At 38.9% G+C, this 24,099-nt stretch overlaps 1 protein-coding gene across 1 annotated transcript in view; it reads left to right on the top strand.

The window, feature by feature from the left end:
* The window catches only part of ruvbl2 (RuvB-like AAA ATPase 2), a 75,369-nt gene that overhangs the window by 27,914 nt on the left and 23,356 nt on the right, over positions 1–24,099 (top strand). Inside the window, exons 4-10 of the mRNA XM_039775194.1 lie at positions 5,045–5,186; positions 5,388–5,517; positions 9,338–9,404; positions 10,162–10,268; positions 16,981–17,074; positions 23,268–23,391; positions 23,605–23,699. Of these exons, the coding sequence (XP_039631128.1) occupies positions 5,045–5,186; positions 5,388–5,517; positions 9,338–9,404; positions 10,162–10,268; positions 16,981–17,074; positions 23,268–23,391; positions 23,605–23,699 (759 nt within the window). The remainder of the gene's footprint in view (positions 1–5,044; positions 5,187–5,387; positions 5,518–9,337; positions 9,405–10,161; positions 10,269–16,980; positions 17,075–23,267; positions 23,392–23,604; positions 23,700–24,099) is intronic.

Raw genomic sequence — 24,099 nt, 5'->3', positions numbered from 1 at the left:
CTTGTTTATTATGTACTTCCACCTCATGAAGTAAATTACTAAATTTCTGAAGAACACACCGATTTAGGGCAGCTTAAGTTAATTAAGACTTTATTTCTTTTAAGTTTTTATTAACACTTTGTGTTTCAGTTTCATTTGAGATATCAGTATTATTCACTTGATTTTTTTGTATTTATGTTATTTTTTTGTGGTGTTTTACAAAACGTAGGTGGGTTTAGATGGGACAGAAATGTCATAGCCCAGCACTGACTAATTAGGTTTTTTCTGGCCCTGTATAGGCCACATGTTCAGAAGCTTTTTCTGAATCCACAAACTATATCTAAATGCTCTTGGCAGAATCCCAGGATCACTTGGATATCTGTCCACTGTTCTTGGCTGTAATGGATTTCACACAGTTCCTCCTGGATGGTTAGTTCATCTTTCAGAAGGAGTCTTTCTATGTTCCAGCATAGCCTTTCCGTGGAGTGTGATACCTTTAGAAATTAAACACATTTTCATATTAAAAATGGGGCTGTCACTCCATTCTGCCAGTCCCTGCTTACTTCATAACATTGAACAGCTGTGTTAGTAAAACCAACCCTCTGTAATATCAAATGATTTCAACATTTTATGTTGGATAGCATCGTCCCCTATAGACTTGCTGTTATGCAGATTTTTAATTGCCAGAAAAACCTCAACCACAAACTTGAACTAAATTCCAACCAATGCTTTGGCCATTGTTCCTATGAAGAGGCTATATTAACACTAGAATCCCTGAAGCCTATGAAAAAAGTCATAATGCCTGGCCACCTTAAATTCCTTCGTGTCTCCTTATCAGTGTCTTTGTTTTGCAAATGTGTTAATCTGCACAAGCAGCCTGCTGTCCCATCCCCCACTGATGCTGCTGAAGTTCTCACAGTTTAAGTCTGTTTATCTGAGTGTAAGGTGCCTGGAATTGTGTAGAGTAAATAATATATTGTGATTTTGAATACATACATTTCATGTGTGTTCCATGTCTACAATGATCTGGGTAAATGTAGGATGACAGGAAAAGCAAGGTGAGAAATGTTGAACACATAATTGAAACAGAAACTTTTTTCATGTTGCAGTAATAATTGATAAAATATTGATGTGAAGTATATAATATCTGAAGACTGAAGTCCAAATATCAAATAAATACTTTCACAAAAGGTATAACAAAACAAGTGCTCCATTAGTCAAGAATCTAACCAAAAAAAATAGTTTTCAATTTACATTTACAATTTGCTGTCAATATGTAAAAACTGAAGCCCCTGTGATCACATAGTTGGAGGTAAGAACGTCTACTTCTAAATCAAGAGGTTGTGGATTTGATCCCAGGTCTTCCCCACATTTTCCGTTTTGACTAGTGAGCTGCTATTATTATTATTACTACTACTACTAGGGGGCTTTGCCTCCTGCTCGCTTCGCTCGCCACCCCCTGTGTTTGGTTTTCTGGATACACACTTTTAAGATTTTTTTCTTTTCTTTGAATTGTTGCTATTTCATTAGTTTCACTTTTATTTCAGAACTTCTGTATAAACAATATTTCGAATCTTTCGAGTCTTTTAAATGAGGTCAGTGAGACATGTGTTTAATGACTTTGTACCATAATTCAGGATAGGTTTCTCTGTTTGGAATTTCAGCACAGACAAAGCGATCCACATCATCAGCAGTTAATACTTTTTTTTTTTGCAAATTAACCAATAAATGCATGTGAGGTAAATCACGTTTTTGAAATTCTCTGACTTAAACTTCAAAGACTTACAATATTTACATACTTCTGACATATCACCTGTGTCCATATATTCGATCTCTATTCGCCTTTTTGTTATTTCTCTGAGTAATAATTTCTCTGTTTTTGTGCTAATGCGATGTTTACTTTCTTATTTTGAGACTGTTGTTTTTGTCTGCTTTCATATTCTGTATCTTGCTCTGCATGTGTTTCACGCCTACTTTTTTTTTTGAGTCTTTTGAATTCCAGTTTTCATTATCTCTAACCTGCTCTGTATGTGTTTGGCTCCCTTGTTTTTTAACCTCTTTATGATATTTTACTTTGTTTTCTACTCTGTCTTTTATTTCTTACCTCGCTTTGTGTTGTTTTTTTTTTTCCCAATGACACCTGGTCCGTGGGGATTATTTTCCCTTTTTCGAGTAATAATTTTTGTTTGCGCTACTGCAATGTTTACTTTCTTTTTTTATACTTTCTAATTTTCCTACTTTGATATTCTTTAACTTTCTCCACATGTGTATCGTACCAATGTTGTTTGTTTTTTTTTTTTTGCCTTTCGAATTCCACTGCTTCCTTAATTTCTAACCTGCCCTGCATATGTATAGCGCCAACATTTGTGAACGTCTTTATGAAGTTCTACTTTGTCTTTTACTCTGTCTTTTAATTCTGAGCCCGATTGGACGTGCTTTGTTTCAATCCCACTTGTTGCGGGCTGATAATTACTTTCCTTATTTTCTGAATTTGCACCTAGATTATTCTTTTTCTTTTTTGCTCCTTTTTCACTCCTACGTTTTTAAGTCTCTTTTCTCCACGCTGCTTTCTTCTTCGCTTAGTTTTCGACATTTAATTTATAACGTATTGTCCTTATACGCTTTATATGCGCTGAGACCCTTGATCTGTGTGTGCACAAAGCCTTAGTTTACATGACTAAGTGTTTTGCTGCCCATGGTCTTATTTGATATTGATTGTAAGTAGGGCGTGTCTTGCAAGAGTCTCACGTTCTACGTCATCGTGAGACGGTCCCGGGTCAATCACTTGGCACAATGTCTCATGTTTAAGGTCCCCGTGAGACGAAAGGGAATGGCCACTTTTAAGTGTCATCCGTGATCTTAACGTGAAGATCACGTCTCGTATCCCTAGTGTTTCTCTCCAGGAATTTTTTTTAATAGAGAGATTATATAATAAAAACATTCTTTTGATTTGATTCTGTAACACCCGTTATAAATTCTTGCTACTTGTAAAAGTTAGTGTTGTTTTTAATTTTTTTTTATTATTCAGTTTTATTCTCTCAGTCACTGAGCTTTTTGGCAAGCCACATAAGCTTTATATCTACAAATGAAAAAAAATAAGCTTTCAATAAAAAAAAAAAAAGCCATACCTACTGTGAAACATGGAGGAGGCTCAGTTATGTTTTCAGTCTGCATCGAGTGAAACGTACTGGCCATGGCCAGAAAACTGTGTCTCTGTCACATGTCCTCCAACAGCATAATGACCCAAAACACAGCTAAAAGCACCCAAGAATGGCTAAGGAAAAAAAAATTAATATTCTGAAGTGGTCTTCTGTGAGGTCTGATTTGATTCCTATCAAATATCTACGGAAAGAACTGAAACATGCATTTTGGAGAGGGCACCCTCTCTTATTGAGTCTCATTGGGAGCTACAAGAATACATTTTTTTCACAGTTATTGCCCCTAAATGTTGTGCAACAAAATATTAAGTTAAGGGTCCCATCGTTTTTTCAGAGACAATTGTGGGTTCTTCTTTTCCGTGGAGGGGTTCCAACAAATTTGTCCATGTCTTATGTTATAAAGAGCACTGATCACTAAGAAGCTCCACTTTTAACAGTTTCCAGTTCTGGTAAGGTTTCATCCCTTGCTTCCTGAGTTTCTTCCATTTCTGCACACAGTGAATTTCCACTTCCTTTAGTTTGGATTTTGCCTCGTCATATTACATAACTAAAAAAATGTTGCATTCTCTATTTTACCTCATTACCATCTTCTAATTGTATCCCCAGTACAACATGCATATACAAGAAAAAAATAACAGTTTTAATTAGTGGTCAACTATAAATTGGCATCCCTGACTTTCCATTACGACATACCTTTTCACTGTACTTTTCTTAAAAAACATCATCTCATACCCTATTAATGTGCATTTGTTGGTCTGTTTTTTGTCTTTTTTTCTTTATTATGTAAATTTGCACGATTCTATATACATAAATTCATACATAAAATATACAGGTAGTCCCCAGGTTATGGACACCCGACCTACAACATACGAACGGGGTCGCAGCTGCGACGCATGCACCTCAGTAACTGCTGCTCCGTCATCTTCGGCCCGGGGACGCTGCAAGCGGTGGCTGGATGGAGGCTGGAGGCTGCTCGCGCAGTGTAGTATCCGTTGGACGGCTCCCAGCAGCAAGCAGTTTCACTGCCCACCCCCTGCTCCACCTGGTGACCCTGTTGTGGCTGAATGGAGGCCATTGAGGGTGAACGGGGAGGCAGGGGATAGCATTGTGGTGTGCCTCGGATCGCTGCGTATTGAATGGGAACAGTGGTGCAGCGTGACACTGCAGGCAGTGCAGCTGTGGTGCAGCTTTCTCAATAGCAAGCCTGCTTGTACTGTTATGCACATGGCAGGAAGTTGTCTCTTGTCAGTACAGCGTGCTCCAGATCTAATTCTGAAGATCCAGATCATCTGGATGACTTGATTTATGCGGGGACAATTCCAGTTCGGCGCGAAGACAATTCATGTGGTCAGTTCGCACACTTCTCGATGGTCTGGGATTTTTTGGGTGATTTTCTATGTAATAAACTGAATAAGTTATAGCGTAATGAAAATTGCATAATTAGATCTGGATCACCCTATACATCAGATATGTTGACGACTGGTGCCTAATCTGCTGTGATATTGTGTACAGTGCTGTACAGAAGAGCTCATCTTAACCTTTTGTCTTCACCCTTCAAGATTGTCTCTGAAACACAAATCTGATGCAAGTGCTGGTGATACAGTAAAGAAGAGAAAAACCATCACCATTGAAAATAAAGTAGAAATAATAAAAAGGTCAGAAAGAGGTGAAACTCCATCATTCATTGGCATAGCACGCGGTTACAGTTGGTCATCAATAACATTTATTAAAGTAATAAAGTAATGTACCTGTTCCGACTTGCATACAAATTCAACTTAAGTACAAACCTACAGTCCCTATCTCATACGTAACCCGGGGACTGCCTGTATACAAATAGTATAAGAAAGTACATATCAAATATACAACTCAACCCTTTTTTCCTGTGCTATTTTCTGATTATCTTGCAGGTGTCTCAGGGAATGGTTGGACAGCTTGCTGCACGAAGAGCAGCTGGTGTGATTCTGGAAATGATTAAAGAGGGGAAAATAGCTGGAAGAGCTGTGCTAATAGCAGGGCAGCCAGGCACAGGAAAGACTGCCATAGCTATGGGTAAATATCTCACATCAACTACAGTATTTGTTTCTGTCATATTTCATGCTCATACTGCTTAATTGCAGTGTAGTGTATTTTCTTTCGTTGTTTTGCTTATAATTTGCATGCAAAGCATGCAATTCTTTGTGATATTCTGATACTTTTTTTTTTTTCTTCTCCATCCAACTCTTCCGCTTGTTTTTCTGTTTGCTATGGCAGGTATGGCTCAGGCTCTGGGAATGGACACTCCTTTCACAGCAATTGCAGGAAGTGAGATTTTCTCTTTAGAAATGAGTAAGACTGAAGCTCTCACCCAAGCCTTCCGCCGATCCATTGGCGTGCGAATCAAGTGAGTAGCACTGTACAGGTTGTCTACACTAAATTCTTTATTCAGATTTTTTTTTTCTTATTAATCTGTATTTAGCAAATGCCTTTGAGACAACTTGCACAAACTAACTAAAGCTAAATAAATACTATTTACTTTATATGATTAAAACAGTACAGTGTTATGAGACAATAAAGAAAATAGTCTGTGGTGAGAATGAGCTAATGTGAAAGTTTCTGTTTAAGCATTCTTTTATTTCTCCAAATGGAAATACACACATGCACTAGGAACTGGAAATCAGTTTGTGTCTTACAGCATTAACCATGTAATGCTTGTTATATACACTTCACCTTCTCATTTTTAATGTTTCTTTCCTAATGAGGAACAACAATTTGAGAAGACGAGACTAAATTTCCAATGTACTGTGCCATATGTATAACTTACAGATGGTTGTTGTTCACAAATTAATACAATACAGTATCTCCAGCATGTCATGAGTTTCCTTGGCTATGTCTGATAGATGTTTAGAGCTGTACTTGTTGATGAGGAAACCAATTTATCTGTAATCCATCTTTCCTGAGCAATAACCACTGTAGTATCTGGCCTAATCACTTCACTTCTCCCTGAAGTTGTAAGGCAGCAACAGTAGTGTCACAGTCAGGTCTGATAAAAGCTGAAGTCCTTCTCACATTAAATTGACAATATCACATACTGTTGGTGTCTACTAATGGGTCCTAGGAAAATCATAATAGAAGGAGCAAATCACATTGCACTCACAGATCTTTACACTGCTGACTTCTTGAATAATTTATTCAGACCCCATGCTCAATAATACAAGATTTTTACCAAATTTGAGGATATTCATGCCAAACTGTCATCTGCTTATTTTACTGGAATGTCTTCACTTTTTAAGCATGCCTTCATTACAAAGAAGTTGTTTTTAGGACTGTCTAAATCTTCAACAAACATCAGCAATTCATCAGTCATATTTAAATCAAGTAAGTCATTACTTGAAAACAACATCTTTCAAGGTACATCTGTCATTCCCAATTTAAACAGTGAAGTTTTTCTGTAGAACGACGATGTCAGTAGTGTTATGTATTTTCAAGGATCACACTTTTTTTTAAGAACATTTGTAGCAATCGCCTAATGCGGGAACATGATTCCTACACTTCACCACTCGAGAGGGAAGTGAACGATATTTGAAAGATAAAATAGCATTAACATAAAAAAAAATGTTTTCAGTGAAAACAAAAAGAGAGATTTAACGTAGTCCATATAAACGGAGCAGAAACCTGAGTTCAGTTCCTACCGTAGGATAGCATGAGGAAAAAACAACAGTCCTTCGGCTAAAAAGGATTCCCAAAAAAACTCAATCAAGAGTCCGCCTCACCAAACGGGAGCACCCGGAGAACACCAGCCCCTCGCCTCTTCTCTGGGATTCGTCACACTGATTATCACTTTGGGGTGGCCCCCACTAATAGCAGACGTCCCTGGGTGAAGTCAGATCCTGATGATTCTTAAAGCGTAGATAGTTGCCTCCTTGCCTTCAGCCTTTTCCTTCTTTTTTTCCTCCTTAGCTCCTCTATCCACCATTCCCCTTAAAAAGAAAAGTTTCCCACCAAAACCTCTTTTCCTAGCTTGGTTGTTATGGTAACATGATGCCGGCAGCTGGAATATTTACCAGGCGGGATCCTCCAAGACTGGGTCATCCTCAGAAGTGTCTGATGGGCCATTTATAGACACCATTCCAGCCACATTATAAAGTGACGTATAGTCCAGAAGGCCAACCCGACTGACAAGTCATGTAGCCTTGCTACATAGTTCCCCACCCACAGGATTCCCCCGGGGGGACCAAAATATGGTTTAATGCTAATTACATTAACCATATCTATTTTGGACTCTGAGTTAGTCCCTTTCTGTACCTGGTAGTTATTCAGTCCAAGCTTCTTTAAAATAATAGCTGGTCCTAACTATTTGGGGTGCAAGCTTAGAGAGTTCAAACCAATACCAAGTCACCCACCTCGTAGTGCACTTTCCGATGATGGGCATTATAATACCTAGCTTGTCTCGAGGTTGACCTCATCAGCCTATCCTGTACCTTCTTCTGAACTCCTGTAGGGTTGCCAGCGTACGATATTGGGGTGTACCTGGCAAAGGGACAGATACTATTAACCGATCAAGTGGGCCTCTTATTTGACGACCCAGGGCAACCATTGCAGGAGTTTCACCCAAAGCCTCGTGCACCACCGTGTTAATGGAAAACTGTAGTTCAGGAAGCCATTTGTCCCAGTCTTGATGACAATCTCCAACGTAGGATGCAACCATCATTTTTAGTGTCCGGTTCACCCTCTCTGTTAGATTACTGTGGGGATGGTATGTTGTTGTCAATCTTCGCTTTACCCCCCAAGCTAAATATAGCTTTTCCATTACTTCACTGGTGAACTGAAGACCATGGTCCGATACAATGAACTTGGGGACCCCCCACCGAGTGAAAATCTCATTCTTTAAGAGGGTGCAGATCCTGTGAGTCTTGGCATCGGGCAGAGCAAAAAGCTCTACCCATTTGGAAAAATAGTCAACTACCACCATCAATATAGTTTTCTTGGTGGTAGAAGACAGCACTGGTCCCATTAAGTCTACTCCCAACATCTCTCCCGGCTCCGAAGGAATCATGGAGTGAAGCTCCCCTGCTAGTTCACCAGGTGGAGTGTTATACTTTTGACAAATCTGATACTTTTTAACGTAGTCCCACACATCTCTGCGGACCGACAGCCACCATGCCACTTCTAGTAACCTCAGTAGGGTTTTCAACCTCCCCAGGTGTCCACCAAAAGGGCTATTGTGATAATAATGTAGAAATTCTTGTATATACTTTTCTGGGAGTACCAGTTGAAGCTTGGTGCCCCCGCTCTTAGATGGTACGGACCTATGTAGCACCCCTTGTAGCTCCTTGAAATGAATGCGGCCAGGTTCAGCCTTAGCAACACTCTCCTTAAGCTCCAAGCATGCAGAACAGGTACAACGTCTTGAGCTTGTGCTATATCCTGCAAACTTAGAGTTGGGGCACACCACTGGCTTTGTGCTATAGCCATACACACCACCCCAGTCATCTCTGGTATTCTTGACAATGCATCTGGGACAATGTTGCTGCATCCCTTCCGGTAAAGACTTTAAACATAAATGATTGAAGGTACAATACCCACCGGGTAAGGCACGATGACACTTTGGGTTGATTAAAAATATGTCAGGACATTTTGATCTGTATATACTTAGAATTCCACCCCTTCTAAAAAATGATGCTGCCCAAACCACTGCTAAGCACTCTTTTTCAGAGGCAGAATAGTTGATTTCAGGACCTCGCAGACTCCTAGATGCATAGGCAATCACCTTCTCCATTCCGTCCATATTTTGCGTGAGTACCGCCCCGAGCCCTACATTGCTGGCATCAGTGTATACTTGAAAAGTTAACAGTTGGTCCGATTGAGCCAGGAAGGGTGGACATTGCAGTACTGCCTCCGGGCACTCTGTGGTCCAGTTCCCGGAAATGTCCTTCTTCTTCAACAAATTTAATATACTAAAGCTGTCAATAAAGCTTACAGTTTTTGTTTATTGCAGAATTACCAATAACATTTATTATAATGAATTAATAGTAACATGAGTATTAATATTTACCTTGCACTTGATACACATTCATTTACCAAAAATTCATTTTTGGGAAAAAACCTAGTCTACTTCTAGTCTAGTCTTATTCTTTCGTTGACCAAGAAATCACAGGAGACAATATAGCAATTGTTCTTCTAAAAGCTGATTTATTTAATAAAGTAATATTTTTTTTTTTTAGAGAGGAGACTGAAATTATAGAAGGAGAGGTGGTGGAGATTCAGATTGATCGACCAGCTACGGGAACGGTACTATTTGCTTCTTTCTTTAAAATGAAACAAGTCATGTTATTTTTTTTGTTTTTCATAATGTATTCTATATAATCTAAGAAATATTTCTACTAATGTGCAACCTTGTCAAGATTCCTTGTCTGTTTCTATTGTCTTTTAAAATTTTTATTTATTAGACACAAGTGTAAATAATGAAAAAATATTGTTTATAGCCACACACGTGTGTGCAACACCCCAGTCCTATTAGTGTAAATGACTTACTGTTAAACACCTAGTGCTATTTTCAGAAAATAATTTTTTTTTTACCATGCTATATTTTAAATTCAATAACTAAACATAAAATAGACTAGGATGATTATTTCTGTTGTAGCCCTCCAGATCTGCGTTGGCCCACCATGACTGTGCAGGATAGAATGTGTTGATTATTTGGAATTTAGAATATAGGGAGAATAAGAAAAAATATTTTAAAAGGTAAATTTATGGGTGGAGTGGTGGGTCTGAGGTTAAGGATCTGCGCTGGTATACCGAAGGTTGCCGGTTCGAATCCCCAAAAGAGATCCTACTCTGCTTGGCCCTTGAGCACGGCCCTTAACCTGGAATTGCTCCAGGGGTGCTGTACAATGGCTGACCCTGCGCTCTGACCCCAAGGGGTATGCAAAAACTAATAAATTCCTAATAGAAAAAATTGTATAAGGCAAAAATAAAGAACAAAAAAAACATGTATAATTATTTTTCATATATTGTTCAAAAATATGAATATCCTGTTTATTCTTAGGGAGCTAAAGTTGGGAAACTAACTCTGAAGACAACAGAAATGGAGACCATTTATGATCTGGGAACCAAAATGATTGAGTGTTTGACAAAAGAAAAAGTGCAGGCTGGGTAAGATTTTGTCATATTACAATATTTTAGCTCCTGCTGCCTGGCTGGAAATAAAAATGAGAAAAGGTTTAAGTTTTGAAGAAATGCAATTGTATCCACTTCATCTGCAGTGGTTTCAAGTAATATTAGCACACTAAAAGGTATGAAAAATTAATCCATATCAAATAAACACCATGGTTCTATTTTCTGAATGTACAGTTTTTTATCCTGATAAAATTAATTCAAAACATTGTATTTTCAATGTATGAATAATAAAGCTTTTAGTAACAGAGCAACACAGTCCTCAAAGCACACATATGATACATCCTCCATATTTTCATGTTTTTTTTTTTTTCCTTTTATGACTCTTGCCTATGATGCTAAATATACTAATATGAGCATTTCAGTAGTTAGTTTTGGTTTCTTGTGATGATAGTAGGTTAATTATAATAAAATTCATAACTTCTAGACAGTTTTTAATTTCATGATTATTTACAAGGTCGACAATTTTATATATCTTTCATATCCATTGCATGATTTTTGAACATCACCATCAATTTACGCCTTAGCCTCTATGCATAAGGATGCATGGTATGGTTTTCTCATGCTTTTTTTTTTTTTTAAGGTGTGCCTGCATAAAATGCGAAAGCATCTATTGTTATATTTGATACTGTCTGCCTGTCTGTTTATATGAAACAAGTTGGCACCCAGTGGATTCATTTTGCTGAAATTTGGTACACTTCTGCATAGAAATTTGCCTTGAAAGTTCAGGTTTTCATGAGATATCTCGAATAGAGTATGCTTTAGACGTTTTTTTTTAATACTAGAAACATCTCATTTGAAAGCATTGGTGAATTTTTGAAAATGTCTGACTTAAAACAGAGAAACATTCTGTGTTAACTTAATTATCAATTGATCTTTTGAGAGAAGTTAAGTCAGCCTGTACATATCCCTCTTTTACATGTTCGATAGCCTCTCTTGACAGCAAAAAACAAATCCTTTATTTGTTAGTCAATATCAATGGTGCCAGTGATTCTTAAACTTTGTTTATTTATATTACGTTTTTTATTTTTTTTCATTATTTTGTAAATTTAACAGCTTTTATTCTTGTTAAGTGATATTTGTGAGTGGAGATTTAATTGTATATAATATTGCAAATTTCCTCTGAAGTATTAAATTTCATTAATTTCAACTATCTTCCAGAAAGGAGAGGTTAGTAAGAAAAAAAAAGATATTTATGATATAAATTTTAATTGCCTTAAAAAAAAAAAAACCTTCATTACATGCCACCTCACAGTAAATGTGTATGCCATAGTTTGTATGCAGTGCTTCTTTCAAGATCACGATACATTGTAATTGTTTATGTATTTTATAATAGTATATGTACTTTGTTTATATATTCCTACATAGCTTGTTTCTTTGTTAATTTTCACTATGACATACCATTGCAGTGGTTGTAAGAGCAGAAGCAGACTTCCTCAGGGATAGAACATGACAAAGTGTAGGGACGGAGAGTTTTTTGAAAGTGCATGACTCTGTCAGAAATGCTACACTGCCTGACTTAAAATAAAGATAACTTGAATAACGCTCTGAAAATATATTGTTTCGTCCATGCGTTACTTACAGTAATTATCCATCCCATTTATCCTGTTCATTCCATGGAAGTTAAGGCCTAACCCAGCAGCAGTGGTTCATGGCGTTAACCCTAAGACACTATGCCAGTCCGTTGTAGAGCATGCTTGAACAATTTAGTTTCAGCATTCATTAATAAAATGTGTGTATTTTAACTAAACGTTTTACAAAAATAACACTCGTTACTGAGTATGTATCATATATTTTTTAATTCTGGTGATAACAGCCAGACATTTCCTATAGATAGTTTTTTGCATCTCCTTAGAAGAACTTTTTTTCTAGTAAACTACTTTAGATTATCCATATTCTTGGAGTTCTTTTATGGACTGCCCGCTTCATCTTTTGCCACAATGTCTGATTTCAAATGTATTTTAGTTATTTCAGTAGTGGTATACCATAGATCCATAGGTGACAAAGCAGATATCTTACACTTCTACCACCATGCCTGGATGAAATGGTATTGTAGTGTGAGGTTATTCTCAAATATGGCTTTTTTGTACTATGACATATTAGCTTTTACCTTCCATAGCGCATTCTTTCAAAATTCTGTGATAGTCCAGATGCTTCTTTGCAAATCATGTGTAATCAGATGTGTTATTTTTATGTGAACAGTAGTTGATTTAGATCACCCTGTCATAAATACAATTGCTGTTCAGCTTGCATTGTATTGCTATGTATTGATATATATATATACATAGATATTGATGGAATCAAGAGAGGTCTGGGGATTCTTAGATATGGTCCTGTGGTCTTTTCGGCATCCTATACAGATCCTTTTTTTGCCCTATTTCTCCAGGTATTCCAGTTTCTTTTCGCATCATATATATCTGCAGGTTAGGTTAATTGATAACTCAGAATTCACTCCTAAGAGGGAGCTAGCAGATGTTTCTATGAATGTGCACAGCAATGGCCCGCTGTCCTGTACAGGTTGGTTCCTGTTGTGTATATAATGCTGCTGTGATAGGCTGTGGCCCTATAATTCCTAAATTTAATAATTGGGTTAGAAATTGGATGGGTGGATAATAGGAGATGACAAAGTTTTTAAAACGCTGTACCTATAAACAGGTATTTCGGAACGTAAAATTTCCACTGGTAAGGTTTTTGTATTAAAAAATGAAGATGAGTGAGAGAGTGCTAAAAAAATAATGTGAGGTTAAGTGAAAGATATTGAAGTGTGAATAACTGATGTTATGTAAGTTATGAGATACAGTATAATGCAGCAAAACAACTTAGTAAAGGCAAATAAGCTACTCTTAAGTTTTAACTTATTTTGAAATGGTATTTGATAAAGTGCAGCCAGACATCAGAAAGTGGACACTGAGAACATTGTGTGTGGACACTAATGACATTGATAATAACCAAAATGCAAATAGTAGACATAGTTTCATCAGTGATTTGCTCTGACCCTGTTACTGTAGGGATGAGAGTGTTAATTGCATGACATCTGTCTCTTGGTACAAGGAATGTACTGCAATTTTTCTGGAAGTGAAAGAGCCAGAACTCATACAAGTTGTTAACATTATTTGTTACCTGTAATTGGATTCATTTGTATTCAAAACCTTTGCCTTTATGCAAGATTATTTTGACAGTGGGGTATGTCCTACTGTGAATATATGCTCAGGAGTAGTTACAGTATGTGAGACGATGCTCAATAGTCCTTAGCTGTGGTTGTCCTTCTAATTTATACCTGTGAATGAAATGATCAATGCAATAAACCTTTCAGCTACAAAGAAATGCTGTATAACTGTTGGCTTGTACACTTGGATGGTACCTAACAACTTTCTGGTGATGCCACTGCTCTTTTAGGTACATTCAGTACATTAGATGGAATAAGGATAATGCTTACTGGCACTGTAGTCATTCGTAGAGATTTAAGTGCTCTCAAGATGATATCTGACGATACCCAAAGGTATGTAATTTGGGGAAAAAATGGCTTGCATGATGCGAATTTAGAGTTGTGAATATTAGATATCTGTGCTAGTTAAGATTTCTCCTGACATTCTCCACGTTTAAACATATACAGGCAGTCCCTGTGTTACGTATGAGATAGGGACTGTAGGTTTGTTCTTAAGTTGAATTTGAATTTGTATGTCGGTTGGAACAGGTACATTATTTTAATAAATGCTATTGTTGACTGACTGTAACCAAGTGCTCTGTCAAAGAATGATGGAGTTTCACCTCTCTCTGACCTTTTTATTTTTTCTACATTATTTTCCATGGTGATGGTTTTTCTCTTCTTTACTGTATCACCAGCACTTGCGTCAGAATTGTGTTTCAGAGACATTCTTGAAGGGTGAAGACAAAAGGTTAAGATGAGTTCTTCTGCACAGCACTGTACACGTTATCACAGTAGAAAGGCACCCGTTGTCAGCACGTCTGATGTACTGAACGAGAAACAACTTCCTGCTATGTACATAACAGTACATGCAGGCTTGCTATTGAGAATGAATGGGAGTGGCAAGGGGCGGTTCACCACCTGCCCACCACACAGTCACCTCCACTACAGTATACTGCCTGCAGCGTCCACCCACCGAGAACGAACAGGGTACAGACAAAGGTGGGTAGCGAATCGCCCACCACCTCCCCCATTCATCAGGTAGCCACCCGAGGCACACTATGATGCTACCCCCTGCTGCCCCGTTCACTCTCCATGGCCTCCGTTCAGCCACAACCGGGTCACCGCTTGCAGCATCAGCAGCCGCCCACCGAGAACGAACAGGGCAGTCGTGTGTGGTGGGCGGGCAGTGAAACGCCCCCCTCCGCTCCATCCAGCCTCCATCCAGGCATTAGCAGTAACTGCGGCAGCATAGTGGGCGGGCAGCGAACCGCCACATCAAGCCTCCGTCCTGCACACGAGCGGTAGCTGTTGTCCTGGTGACTGTGGAGCACGGGTCACTGCTTGACGTCAGGAGCCGCCCAAGGGACACTTCACTGCGCAAGCAGCGAAATCACCCCTTCCAGCCTCCGTCCAGCTACTGCTTGCAGCGTCCACAGACCGAAGATAACGGAACAGCAGTTACTGAGGCGCTTGCGTCATGTCCTTTAAGACAGATGAAGGAGCAGCTGCAGCCCCGTTCGTAAGTCAGATGTCCGTAACTTGACCTGTAGTTGCTCATTAAGTTGAGTGTGCTTAAAGTGGGCATAAAACTCAGTGAATGATGCCAAGTAGAGATGCAACTGTCATGATTTTTATAGCTAATATTTTGTCTATCACTTCTTTGACATAAAATCAGACAGTTCTGAGTCTGCTTGCTGATAATTGCAGCATTTCCTTTCAAAAATTCATGTCATGTTGATACTGAATGCATTCATTTTTAAAAATTAATTTTCACTGTTATACTGTATAGCCAGAAGTCTGTGGGTCATGTGGTAAATAGCAGACTTGAGCCAAAAGAAGTTGTTGGGGAATCAGCAGGCCCCTGTTTAATCCCAGGGATGTGAGGGGAGAAAGTGGTCAAAATAAGCAGCACATGAGGGTGCTAAAACAAGAAAAGAATGAAATGCTGTTGAGGAGGTCCTTCTCAGTTGCGGTTAGTCAACAAACTAATGCCCTCTTTCCAGTCCCAGTTGGTTTTGGAAGTGCTGATTCCCGGAAAGGGTATGTCATGGTGATGTACTTCCGAAACTGACGTCACTTGTCTTCCGTATGGAGTTCCACTGAACTGCAGATGGACACAGGAGATTGTGTTAGGGAGAGTGCAACTCTCTGGGTGGCATTTCTTACCTGTACAGAGCCTTGAGGATGTCTCCTAATTACACATGCCTGATAACCATCACACTGTCTTTTGTGACCATCACACCTATATGAGATTGTTGGACTTATCTTTCCAAAACCACATACATTAATGTGAGGTTGGCCACCACTTTGCAGCTTTAACAGCCTCCACTCTTCTGGGAAGGCATTCCACAAAAGTTTGGAAAGTATCGTGGAAATTTGTATCCATTCAGCCACAGATTATTTGTGAGGTCAGGTACTGATGTTAAATTAAAAAAAAAAACAGGCTCAAAATTGGTGTTTCTGTTCATCCCAATGCTGTTCAGAAGGGTTGCAGTCAGGCTGCACAGTTTCTCCACTTCTAACTCATCAGACTGTGTCTTTATTGACCTGGCTTTGTGCACAGGAGCATAGTCATGCTAGAACAGAAAAGAGCCTTTCACAAACTGTTGCTACAAAATTGTAAGTGCTCAGTTCTCTAAAGTGTCTTTTTTCCCTGGAACCAAGGTGCCCAAAAACAACCAAAGAGCATTATTCCTCTTCTGCTATCCCAGATTTGTCTACCAGACTGCCAGATAATGAAGTGTAATTCATCACGCCACACAGCATGTTTCCACTGCTCCAGAGTCCAGTGGTGGTGTGCTTTACACTACTCCCGCATGATGTTTGACATTGGTCAAGGTGATCTAAGGCTTGGGTGAAGCTCCTTGACCATGGACACCCATTTCATGATGCTCCTGATGCACGGTTGCTGTTCTGTTGTTGCTTCCAGAGGCAGTTTGGAACTCCTTTGTGAGTGATATAACAAAGATTCGGACATTTTTGCACACTATGCATTTTAGCACTTAGCAGTCCCGCTTTATGAGTTTGTGTTGTCTTGTATTTTGTGGCTGAGCTGTTGCTGCTCCTAGGCACTTCCACTTCACAATTGTAATACTTACTATTGACTATGACAGATCTGGCAGAGCAGAAATTTCATGTACGTACTTGTAACAAAGGTGGCATTCCATGGCAATGCCATGTTTGAAGTCACTGAGTACAACCCATTCTGTTACTAGTGTTTGTCAGTGGAGATTGCATGGCTCTGTACTTAACAATCAGAATGGCTGAACCATGTGCACATTCAAGTACTATGACACATCTGTGCATCCAAGACCATTTATACAAAGCATTAAATATTATAGCAAAATATCTAATTTTTTAGTATTCATAAAATTACATTATTTGCCTTTTTTTTTGGTTTTGGGTTTACATAGCACTCACTTATTATCCGGTCATTCATGAAGAACTGATGGTAAACCAAATATAATAAACTGTAGGCTAATTTTGTTTAATGGCTTTATGTGCCTTCTCATTTATTTGTTACCTTTTTTACATTTGCTGCAGGGATGTAATTACTATTGACAAGGCAACCGGAAAGATCACCAAGCTGGGAAGATCATTTACCAGGGCGAGAGACTATGATGCTATGGGAGCTCAGGTACGTTGCCTTGGAACTGGAAATGTAGTTTTTTCAGTTTTGCATTATGTTGTCTTTGGTATTTCTACAAAAGTCTTTTATGTTTTAATGACTAGTTTGTCTTTTAACCAGATATAACTGGAAATTAGTTCATGCTTTAAATTAAACTAGCCAACCCACGGCGTACCATACGCCGTATAATCAGGCCGGTTTTTTAATAATTTTTAACCACAGGGAGAAAATTTAACATTTGCAAAATCGGTAATGTAATAAATCAGCAAGAAAAGCAACATTGTAACAATGCACGGAACGAACCAACACACAATCGTCCTTGCGGCGTAGCGAGGTGGGAGGGGGGGTGTGTACAAAGTGCAGGAGCATCTAAGAAGATGCATGTTTGTCGCGGATGCGAATTGCTGTATGTAGTGTGTACAACACTTTGCTATGCTGCACGCGGTCATGCGTCATAACCGAAAACTCATTTTTTAAAGACTGCTCACTTCATTGTGTTTTAACCTCAATTGTAAAGGAATGTTTTAATGATCCCATGGGATACCCCTTGCAAACAGTTTTACACGCTGCATATGGCGATTCACCTCCGCGAGAAACATGCCTCTATTAACAGTCAACGTGTGGGAGGGGGGTGTGTACAAAGGGTAAGGACGAAAACAGTGGGGAGCGTATGAGTCGCACTTAGTGGCAATTCCACGGTTTGCAGCCCGAATGGGGTTCAACGGCTTACCCATGTCTAGACACACGCTCAATCTCATGCATAATTATTTATTGAATGGTAAACACTTCTGGAAAGACACGGTTGTCTAAAACAGGTTAATTTGAGAATACAACAGTAAGTGAATGAAAAAATGGAACTCTGGAGAGAGCAAAATACAACACAATAGTGAACCCGTGGCATAACAAACGCCACATAATTATTTATTGATGGTTGAACACTTCTGGAAAGACACAGGGGCACCCCTCGCAAACTGTTCTACATGCCGCATACAGCAAATCACATCCGCGACATGATTTTTCCTAGATGGTCCTGTTGCGTCCACCCTCGCACTCGAAGCATACACACTGCCTGCTCATGTGCCCGGTCGCAAGCTGCGTCCAGCCTCGTTCTCGAAGTATACACACCGCCTGGTCATGTGTCCGCTCGCAAGAGGAACTCACGGAGAGCCGACCACCAGCTGCCTGTGTGTGTGCCTCTGTCTGTCTTTGGCGCGGCTTTTTCTTGCGCTGCCTCTGTGTGAACCGGTCAGGCACAGAGAAGGTCAGATGCTGACAGAGCGTCTCGACTGTTGCAGGGCCTGCATTGGTGAAGCAGGTGAAGCGGTAATGAAACAGAGGCACAGGGCTTATTGGTTTTTAAAGACTGATTCCTTAGTTGTGCTTTAACCTCAGTTTTAAAGGATTGTTTTAAGGATCACATGGGATACCCCTCGCAAACCGTTTCACACGCTGCATATGGCGATTCACTTCCGCGAGAAACATGCCTCTATGAACAGTCAACGTAGCTCAGAGGTACATGACATTAACCTGACCTGCACTGCATGCGGCCTCTACGACAGACGAACATAAATGACGCCATTTTTTCCTGTGTCGTCGCGTCCGAGTTGGTGGGCGTGGCCCTGTGAGTTGTCGTCATATCCAATGGTCTTGGAGTTGGTGGCCGTGGCTCCTTCCTGTGTGTGCCATAGGTGTCTCACTTGTCGGCGGCTTAGTGAATCCACGCCCCTTCCGGCGTGCTTTTCATGGTTGTCTTACCTTAGTGAATTATATATATAGATTAGCAGTTTTGGTATTCCCTATACAGGATCTAAAGTCATGCCCACCCACTACTCCACCCCAAAATGTATTTCTTTTTTTAATGGAAGGTGTTAAATTATTCTTTTCATTTTAAATTGATTTTATGTTATGCTGTTTTTTCCTTTAGTAATTGCAATTGTATTTTAAAGCAGTTCAAAATGGAAAACAATTATAAATGGTTTGACACTGAGGACAAATTTCTACAGTGTTGTTTGTTTTCTTTAAGAGGTTTAGAAGGAAGGTTCCAGCAAGGTAACTCATGACTTAACACTAGAAACCCTGAAGTCTACGAAAAAAGTGATAATGCAGGGTCACTTTAAGTTCCTTTGAACCTCTTCATCAGTGTCTTTGTTTTGCAGATGTGTCAGTCAGCACAAGCAGCAAGCAGCAGCCTGCTATCCTACCCCACACCAATTCAGCTGATGTCAGACGCAAAATTCTCAGAGCTCAAGTCTGTTTATCTGGCTGTGAGGTGAATGGACTTGTATATGGTAAATAATATATCGTTATTTCGAATATATAAGTTTCATGTGTGTTCTGTGTCTACAACGATCTGGGTAAATGTAGGATGACAGGAAATAAGAGACAAGAAATGTTGAATCACATAACTAAAACAAACCTTTTTCATATTATAGTAATAATTGACAAAATGCTGATGTGAAGACTGAGACCAAATATCAAATTAACACTTTCACAAAGAGTATAACAAAACAAGTGAGCTTTTATTCAAGAATTTAACTGAAGAAAAGGAAATCATTAAATTTACGTGTTACTGGCAATGTGTAAAAACCAAAGCCCAACTATCAATCGTCAGAGCCAACATGACTGTTTGGATGGTGCAGAGGTAAGGAATGCTGCCTCATAATCAAGAGGTTGGCAGTCCGAACCTGGGTTCTTCCCATTTTGAGTAGCAGCTTCTATTATTACGATTCTATAATAATAAAAGATATTACTGAAGGGATTTAAGCAGACACACAAATGCTAGTTAATCATGTCTTCTTGGTATCTTGTTGTCACTTGAATTTTTTGTTATTCAGTTTTATTCTGGAGTAAAAACACACTTGTTTCATTATACCTTTTGTGAAAGTTTTTTTTTTATATTCCAGTAACCACTTGAATGACATCAAATCAGTCTCTGCCTCTCTCTCGCACATGCACACACACACATCCATGTATGAAGACAGCTTTATTTGAAAACACTATGTCAATTGAACATTGTTTTTTTGTGGGTTTTTTTTTTCCCCCCCTCCGATCTTGCCCAGTCTCCAATGTTATGGTGCCTGGTACTGAGAATGTAGACAGACTTTTTCTTTTTATGCACATACACTGTCAGCATGGCACTGCCAGATCTAAACATTAGTGTAGATAATTTCTTGCATACTAAAGTGACTTTAGCTGCAGGTGGAAGTCCAACTTTATTTATGGTGTCAAGCAGAGTTGTGTTGCGATGCAGCAGTCTATTAGCCAGCGAAAGCGACATGAAGTAGTTATCTATTTTTACGATTCTGCCTTTGTCCAGAGATGGCTCCATAAGTTTTTGAGCACAGTCTTGGAAAGTCTTTCTCCCGTGAGGCAGCTGGCATCTTTTCCTAAATAAGGAGTGCATTGCACTTGTACAAGAAAGTACAATGGACCTTGATTGGAAACAGTTGCTCATCAGCAGTAATACTGTATGTTTCCCTGTGTTGTAACCTAAAACACAGTTCTCAACAAAACGTTGCCAGATGTCTGAGGTCGCAGCAAATCTGTTGTTTTTCACACGTTCTGTATATTTGTCGTAGTTGTTAAAGCACAAATGCCGAATGATGGACTAATATTGGTCACTGGGCATCCGATCTTTGATTGCTGGTACAACAAATAGCTCTGACGAGGCATCAACCACAGCATCAACCATGGTCATCACATGCCCTTTTGAAAAGTATAGACACAAACACCATCAACTCGAAGAGGAAGAGGCAAGTTCATTGTACCACGTTAACGTGACTGGGAGAAAAAAAAAAAAGTTAAATTTTACAGGTAGCAAAACTTTACACTAGGTGTTAACAGACTCAAATGTATGTTTTTTATTATATAATAGTAATAATAATATCAAGTCACTACTCAAAAACGGGAAATACCCGGGCTCGAATCCACAACCTCTTGATTATAAGGCAACAGATCTTACCTCTGCGCCAGCCAAGCAGACACATCTGTTTTTGTTCAATTGATATTTGGGCTTGGGTTTTTACTCATTGACAGCAGCATGTAAATTGAATTATTTCCTTTTCTTTGGTTATATTCTTGAATAAAAGTGCACTTGCTTTATTATACATTTTGAGAAAGCATTTATTTGATATTTGGACTTCAGTCTTTACACCTTATACACTGCATTTTGTCGTTATTGCTATAACATGAAAAAAGTTTGTTTTAGTTGCAGTGCATCCACAAAGTATTCACAGCACATCCCTTTTTCCACATTTTGTTATGTTACAGCCTTATTCCAAAATGGATTAAACTCATTTTTTTCCTCAGAATTCTACACACAACATCCCATAATGACAACAAAATTCTCTGGTCTGATGAGACAAAGATTGAACTCTTTGGTGTGAATGCCAGGCGTCACTTTTGGAGGAAACCAGGCACAACTCATCACCAGTCCAATACCATCCCTACAGTGAAGCATGGTGGTGGCAGCATCATGCTGTGGGGATGTTTTTCAGCGGCAGGAACTGGGAGACTAGTCAGGATAAAGGGAAAGATGACTGCAGCAATGTACAGATTCATCCTGAATGAAAACCTGCTCCAGAGCGCTCTTGACCTCAGACTGGGGCGGCGGTTCATCTTTCAGCAGGACGACGACCCTAAGCACACAGCCAAGATATCAAGGGAGTGGCTTCAGGACAACTCTATGAATGTCCTTGAGTGGCCAAGCCAGAGCCCAGACTTGAATCCGATTGAACGTCTCTAGAGAGATCATAAAATGGCTGTGCACCGACGCTTCCCATCCAACCTGATGGAGCTTGAGAGGTGCTGCAAATAGGAATGGGCGAAACTGCACAAGGATAGGTGTGCCAAGCTTGTGGCATCATATTCAAAAATACTTGAGGCTGTAATTGCTGCCAAAGGTGCATCGACAAAGTATTGAGCAAAGGCTGTGAATACTTATGTACAGTACATATGATTTCTCAGTTTTTAATAAATTTGCAAAAACCTCAAGTAAACTTTTTTTCACGTTGTCATTATGGGGTGCTATGTGTAGAATTCTGAGGAAAAAATTAATTTAATCCATTTTGGAATAAGGCTGTAACATAACAAAATGTGGAAAAAGGGATGTGCTGTGAATACTTTCCGGATGCACTGCAACTAAAACAAACTTTTTTCATGTTATAGCAATAACGACAAAATGCAGTGTATAATGTGTAAAGACTGAAGTCCAAATATCAAATAAACGCTTTCTCAAAAGGTATAATAAAGCAAGTGCACTTTTATTATTAAGGCTGTAATATAACAAAATGTGGAAAAAGTGATGCGCTGTGAATACTTTCCGGATGCACTGTATGTGTTCAACAATTCTTGCCACTCATTTCCTGTCATCCTACATTTAGCAAGATCGTTGTAGACATGGAACACACATTAAATGTATGTATTCCAAATAACGATATCATGATTTACCCTATATAATTCCAGGCACCCCACACCCAGATAAAGAGACATGAGCTGGGAGAACTTCAGCTGCGTCTGTGGGGGTTGGGATAGCAGGCTGCTTGTGTTGATTGACTCATTTTCAAAACACAGATGCTGATGAAGAGATTTAAAGGAATTCAAGGTGGCCCAACATTATGACTTTTTTTGTAGAACCCAAGGATTCTAGTGTTTACAAACCTTTACTTTGTTTCTTTGAAAGCTTTGGTAAATAAAGGAGAGGAATAGGCATTTTAAACACATCTAATTGAAAGGTTCAACAAATGTATATACAATTGCTTTGATATCAAAGCATGATCTTCTCAACACCATGTTTGTGTTTGATAATCTCTGAGGACAAGTATAATATAGTAAAGCAAATAAATTATTCCAGGGTGGGACAATTGTTTTTTGAGTCACAAATGACTTCTAGATTTGATTCTTACCAAAACACCCTCTTATTTTATTATGAATATTTTCAGTATAGTGATTTTAAAGAATTTGTTATTGAAAGGTACTTGGGCCAAGTGTCTTTGTTTGAATACTGAATATAAGGGCTGAGATCTATAGGTTAGACTTATTTAGAAGAACCTATTGACAACATTAAGTAAATTGAGAGTAATTTCTAACACAAGTCTAGTTAGTGCTAACATTTAAGATTGAGGATTATGAGGAAAAGAAAGAGAGAATAAATTATCCTAACTGTACCATCTCTCCACTACCATATTCCATTTGTCTAATTCAGACAAAGTTTGTCCAGTGTCCAGACGGGGAGCTTCAGAAGAGGAAGGAAGTAGTGCATACTGTCACGCTACATGAGATTGATGTTATAAATAGCCGGACACAGGGTTTTTTGGCTCTCTTCTCAGGTAGGCATTTTTTTTCTTACATAGTAGTAGCAAAAATACTGTATAAAATTAATTACAAAGAGTTTCAGTGCAGTATGTTAAAATAAAAATTCCCCTTTCCTTTCACTTAGTATATGACAAAGATGTTTTGCTGAATAATTTGGATTGTTTATTTCAAATGGAAATGAAAGAAATTCAGACTTACCAGGGCAGAGTATTTCAATTTTCATACAGGTGACACAGGAGAGATTAAATCAGAAGTTCGTGAGCAGATCAACGCCAAAGTGGCAGAATGGCGAGAGGAAGGAAAAGCTGAGATTATCCCTGGGGTTAGTAAAATGACATTAGCAAAAACTGTGTTTGATAATAAAATGAGTAAAAAGTATCCACTATAGTGTTCTAACTGTTTTATATGGTTGGTTGCAGAAGTAGGTGCCTGTGTGATTTATTTGTCTAAGTTGCTGTTACACATGCATTTTCGCAAAAGAAATACATGCCAAAGAGATTAGTATGAATACAGATTATATAAGCATGTAGCTAGCACTATTTTTGGCACTCAGTCAACTAAAATTTTCTCCAGAAATTGAATGGCACTTATTATACACTGTTGTTTTAGTCAATGCCAGCAACATGTAGAAGCTAATGACCTCTGAGATATAATATACACATACATACATACATACATACATACATACTAGGGGGCTTTACCCCCTGCTCGCTTCGCTCACC

This window comes from Polypterus senegalus, chromosome 13 (assembly GCF_016835505.1).
Source record: "Polypterus senegalus isolate Bchr_013 chromosome 13, ASM1683550v1, whole genome shotgun sequence".
Classification (NCBI taxonomy): Eukaryota; Metazoa; Chordata; class Cladistia; order Polypteriformes; family Polypteridae; genus Polypterus; species Polypterus senegalus.
Note: the sequence above shows the minus strand (reverse complement) of the source record. Positions and strands in the feature narration are given on the sequence as shown.